Source organism: Austrofundulus limnaeus, unplaced genomic scaffold (genome assembly GCF_001266775.1).
Source record: "Austrofundulus limnaeus strain Quisiro unplaced genomic scaffold, Austrofundulus_limnaeus-1.0 Scaffold351, whole genome shotgun sequence".
Taxonomy (NCBI): domain Eukaryota; kingdom Metazoa; phylum Chordata; class Actinopteri; order Cyprinodontiformes; family Rivulidae; genus Austrofundulus; species Austrofundulus limnaeus.
This window is the reverse complement of record NW_013952753.1, coordinates 107,984-113,272: the sequence shown is the minus strand read 5'-3', so window position 1 is coordinate 113,272 and position 5,289 is coordinate 107,984. Positions and strand designations below refer to the sequence as shown.

The 5,289-nt window shown below is 42.6% G+C and overlaps 2 protein-coding genes across 2 annotated transcripts in view; one reads left to right on the top strand and one right to left on the bottom strand.

Annotated features, from left to right (window-relative positions):
- The window catches only part of LOC106527935 (midasin), a gene marked incomplete at its 3' end in the record, with an annotated part of 120,394 nt that overhangs the window by 11,250 nt on the left and 103,855 nt on the right, over positions 1–5,289 (top strand). The window contains 4 exon segments of the mRNA XM_014022960.1: positions 689–796; positions 3,801–3,993; positions 4,065–4,274; positions 4,454–4,585. Of these exon segments, the coding sequence (XP_013878414.1) occupies positions 689–796; positions 3,801–3,993; positions 4,065–4,274; positions 4,454–4,585 (643 nt within the window).
- Positions 1–5,289, bottom strand: part of gja10b (gap junction protein alpha 10 b) — a 75,639-nt gene that overhangs the window by 43,448 nt on the left and 26,902 nt on the right. The gene's annotated exons all lie outside the window — the stretch shown is intronic.

Below are 5,289 nucleotides of genomic sequence, written 5' to 3'. Positions count from 1 at the left end.
TTCCAACCCTGGCTGTCAGAGCGCTACTCCTCCTCCTCTGTCCGAGGCTGGTGTGGGGTGAAAATCCTCCACCTCAGACGTTCAGAGATGTAACTATGTGCGATACTGTGGTCACTCTCCATGTAGCATCAATTATGCTAATGCTAGCTGCCTGTCGCGTTCTCTCGTCCTGGCCACACCTCCGCTCTCTAACCTCCTCCCCCTCCCCTACCCACACCCCCTCCCCTACCCACTTTGATGCATTTTTCAAATTTCACCTTGGGGCGGAGTTATCTTTTCACATTGGGGTAAGATGCACTTTAATAAAAAGTTCTGTAATCTATTAATCTATCAACACAATTTAAAATTTGAAGTGTAGCCTGAAGTCTGTAATTTTGACACAATTTGGAACAGATTTTTATGAAGTGCAAATCTTRCCCACTAACTTGGTCATGTGACTAGACATAAGGGCATCCAGGGACTTCAAGGGATTAATTGTCAAATTAATCATTATCGGCTAAATACCACAATTAATTGTGATTTATTGTTTTGCGCATATTGCCCAACCCCCTCAGCTTGTGCCCACCATTTCTACTGTGTACCACAAGGTTATGTGACCAGTGTCCACTTTAGCTGTCTCATGTTATGTTACTGATTGAAAATAATTTCCAACTTCCTTGCTCACAGTCTTTCCTTCTGTGTCCAACAGGTACACTGCTCATTGTTTAGCACTTGTCTCTCACATGACTGATAATCAGAAAAGCATCTTCCTGAAGAAAGTGCTGACAAATGATGAAATCCTGCTCCTAAAAACAAAGTAAGTGTTTAGAGTTATTTATACTTTATTTGATGATGATGATGATGATGCCTTTATTGTCATTGTACAGAGCACAATGAAATTACATTTAAGAACAGCCATTCAAGAAGACACACATGACAAACATGGGGGAACAGGTGATCAGGTCATGCAGCAACCAGCAGGGGTCACTCTACCTTTAAAAAGAAAAACAAAAAAACCACAGAAGGATAGAGGAGGAAAAAACAAAACATCATATTATATCAATGAAATATGATATACTGTGGTGTTTGTAGAAAAACTTCTACAAGCAAGAGCACATTTATTAGCCAGAGGAGTACCCAGAGAACCCAGCCTCCAAAAAAAAAAAKAAACAAAAAAACCCATAGTTCAGCCAAAGTTCAGAATACTGGTGTTGAATTGTTCGTTCTGTGCAGCTCCAGATTGACCTTCAGGAGATCAGATTAGACGGAGTGAGAGTGGGAGAGGTGGGGGGAGGAGCCTGAAGTCGACGTAAACACCAGGAGAAATTAGATCCATCGCTTTCACATGGGATGGGGGGGGGCACCACACAAATCTGTAATCAGTTGTTTGGGAACAGAAGAAATGTTTTTGGTCAGACAGACAACAATTTTCCATCTGCCTTAATTTCCACTGGTACATCTCAAGGTGGAGAATCCAGTCAGACAAATAATGTGGACAAACCTGTCGAGCCTCTCCAAGATCAATCCCATCTCACCAACAGCAAAGTCCAGGAACCACAGCCGGCCCGCGACCTTCAGCAGAACTGCTTGCAAACTGAGTCCAGCTCGCACAAGGCAAAAGTCTGAGTGCTGATAGAACGGCAATCCTTCATAATGGTCAGGCAGCCAAGAAATGAACAGCCACCGACGCTGTTTTGTCGAACACCAGGAGACCACCAAGCCACTCTGTAGAATCCAGTGATCAGAATCCAAATATAAATCCAGGTAGTTGGGCTGGGTGGTATGACCTCAAATTCATATCACGGTATGAATTTAATCCCTTCATGGTAACGGTATATATCGCAGTAGAAAACTATCAAAAAAAGTAAAGATAATGTAATTTTTATAGCATTAATGTTTTTGCAGAAAACTAGTCTTAATCTAACCCAGCATTTTTGCTTTAATATCTSCCTGCCAAACAATGAGCTTCTGCCTGTTGAACTTATCAGCTGCTGCTCTGCTGCGCTCTCATCTTCATTATCTTCGTCACCAGAGCAGAAGCCGACTTTACATTAGCAAGATGGATTTATGACTGAACGAACGTCCACGTCTTTTTTTAATAATCTCTGTAGTTAACAATACATAAAAAACAAATTTTTCTCCAACAACTTGCATGTGAAAAACTACGGTTGTTAAAGCTTCGCTCTGCATGACGTGCAGCAGGAGAGTCGGGTGGGGGCGGGGGTGATCCCGATGTAACTTCTCTACAGCYGGAGGGGGGAAATTTTGAGGATTTACTCTCTCTATACGTGTTTTAAAATGCTATAATTTCTTCATTATGTTTGGAACTCCTGCTCAGTTGTCTCTGCACTCGCAGCCCTGTTGACACTGGTGCGATGACGTAACTGACGACAGGACGGTAGAGGGTCAATTTCTACCGTAAGCCAACTTCATACCGTTTCTACCGTCTATCACATACACAGCACAGCCCTACAGGTAGTTGAACAGAGGTCCCACCTTTGACATGTCCTCCCATGGAAAAAAATTGTTTCCAAAAATGTATTAAGAGACCAGCTAACCAAATCCATAAAAATATCCATAATTTTCAGTTTTGGATGAAAACGTAGAGGATAGTGTTGTAGTACTTGAAACTGATCTTGGTCTTAAGACCAGTCTCAAGACCACTTTTTGATGGTCTTGATCTTGTCTCAGACTCGACAGCATTTGTACTCGGTCTTGTCTCGGTCTTGGACATTGAGGACTCGGAATTTTATTTCAAGACCACAACTGCAGAAATATCATTAAATAGCCAGATTATTGTCCAATTAATTTGTTAACAATCTTGCTTTCATTTTTTTTTYAATGTAGCTACTGATTCAAATTCAAACCTGACTCATTGCTATTTATGTATTTTTGTTACCGGCTGTCACCCATCCGCACCACCCATCACTCGCACACAGCACTCCCAGAAAGTGAACCATGACTCTCTGGGAATGGCAAAAGATGTCTTCAAAATCTTAAGTAAAAAAATTGGCTACATTATTCATAAATAATATTAACAACAACAACCAGGAGAAAGCGTACAGCAACTTGCAAATCTGTTAGTGCTTTACTTTCAGAGACAGTGGGTACAACTTTAAACTTTTACAGTCACTAACGTTAACATTCCGCCTCTATAGAAAAATTCTTTCCTCTGCCCTCACACAAAGATTTTGTCAATATTAGCTCTATATGTTGTTAGCTAAAGTGGGGAAAAAAGTATTTAGTCAGCACCTATTGTTCAAGTTCTCCCACTTAAAAAGATGAGAGGCCTGTGATTGACATCATTAGACCTCCTCAACTATGAGACAAAATACTATTTTCCCCACTGTACATGTGTACAGAATAATCCATCATTTAAGGGACTTTTTTTAATCTGGTCTTGGTCTTGTCTCGGTCTCGCCATCCCTTGGTCTTGGTCTCGACTTGGTCCAAACCCTAAAAGTCTTGGTCTTGTCTCAGTCTCGAGACACTGTGGTCTTGATCTTGACTTGGTCTCGGGTTAGGTGGTCTTGACTACAACACTAGTAGAGGAGGCTCCGAGCAGCAAAGCAAGGAAAGATGAGGGAGGGCAGGAGAGAGGGAAAATCGTCTTAATCCCCCGAGAGCAGAAAAAAAAATCTATTATCATACAGTATGATAATATTTCTATTTTCATATGATATTTTGAAGAAACAAGTTAATTATTTACATCAGTTTTTTTCCTCTAAAGGCGAGTCCATTTTCCTGCTGTGAAAAAGAAATTCTTAAAATCAAAATTTCTGCTCTTTTAAATCATGATGTGTGTTTTTCTGGTTGTTTAGGTTTTTGAAGGAAAATGAAGAGATGGAGGCAGAAAAAGCCCTGGTGTTAGTCAATCAGAGGGAAGAGATGTTGCGCCAGGACAGGAGTCATAAACCTACGAGAGGTCAAGTGTTTCCTGAGGACCTGTCCCCAAATGTTGTAGCAGTCTGTGGTGTTGTGCTTCCCAGAGCTGTGCCCGAAGAGCCTGAGCAGGTATTTATTCTCAGTCACATAAAATCCTGCCCTCTTTTATTTCTTTGTTCATAATTGATTTAAATTTCTAGGTGGACCTATCTGATCTGGTTCTGGTGGACTCAACATGCCATAATCTGAGGAGCCTGGCTTTGGCTGTGGCCTCTCAGAGTCCTGTGCTTCTAGAGGGTCCAATTGGATGTGGTAAAACTGCCCTGGTAGAGTATATGGCTGCAGTTACAGGGCACACAAAAGCTACGCAGTTTCTCAAAGTCCAGCTTGGAGATCAAACTGACAGCAAGGTGAGAAAAACCCATCCATGTCAAATAGGCTGTTAGATTTAACCTAATTCTTTCAGTTTGATCTATCCATTGCCCGCTCTAAAAGTAAAAATGAGGTTGTTCATGTTTTTGCATGTGTTTGTGCATATTTGTCTGTTGACATAATTAGTGTTAACATTAGCATGTTTTTTTTWTTACAGATGCTGTTAGGGATGTACCGCTGCACTGATATACCAGGGAAGTTTGTGTGGCAGCCAGGAACACTTACACAAGCTGTGACCAGAGGACAGTGGATCCTCTTAGAAGATATTGACCATGCACCTTTAGATGTGGTGAGTTTATTCTTTACCTACAAAATGCAGGGCTTAAAGTTCTCCGTCACTTTGAATGTGGGCAGGACGGATTTCCATCATTTGTGGGGGGGGAGGGGGACTCTTGTTCTGTTGCGGTGTTGTTAAAGCCGCCCAGTCATGTCACTACTTTCAACAAATGAAACAAACCCCAGCGCACTTTTATCCAATCAGAGCGGAGCAGAGGCGGGTCAGTAAAAGCAGCAGGTAGAGCAGTCAGCAGAGTCAGGAGCAGCGTAGTGTAGGAGGTGAGCTTAAAGTGTAACTTACCCCAATGTGAAAAGATAACTCCGCCCCAAGGCGAAATTTGAAAAATGCATCAAAGTGGGTAGGGGAGGGGGGTTAGAGAGCGGAGGTGTGGCCAGGACGAGAGAACGCGACAGGCAGCTAGCATTAGCATAACTGATGCTACATTGAGAGTGACCACAGTATCGCAGATAGTTACATCTCTAAACAGTCTGAAGTGGAGGATTTTTGACCCCCGTCCTCACCAGAGGCAGAGAGAGACTTGATCAAGTCAGCTCAGTCTGGGACTGACTCATGTTGGCTCCGCTGATCAGGACCTGGAGCTCCAGCAGCCTCAGCTGAGCTCCGTCCGCCTCACCAGCCTCGGACAGAGGTGGAGGAGCACTCTGTGACAGCCTGACAGAAAAAAATAAAAGCACACAGCTGCAGCTGCTCACATG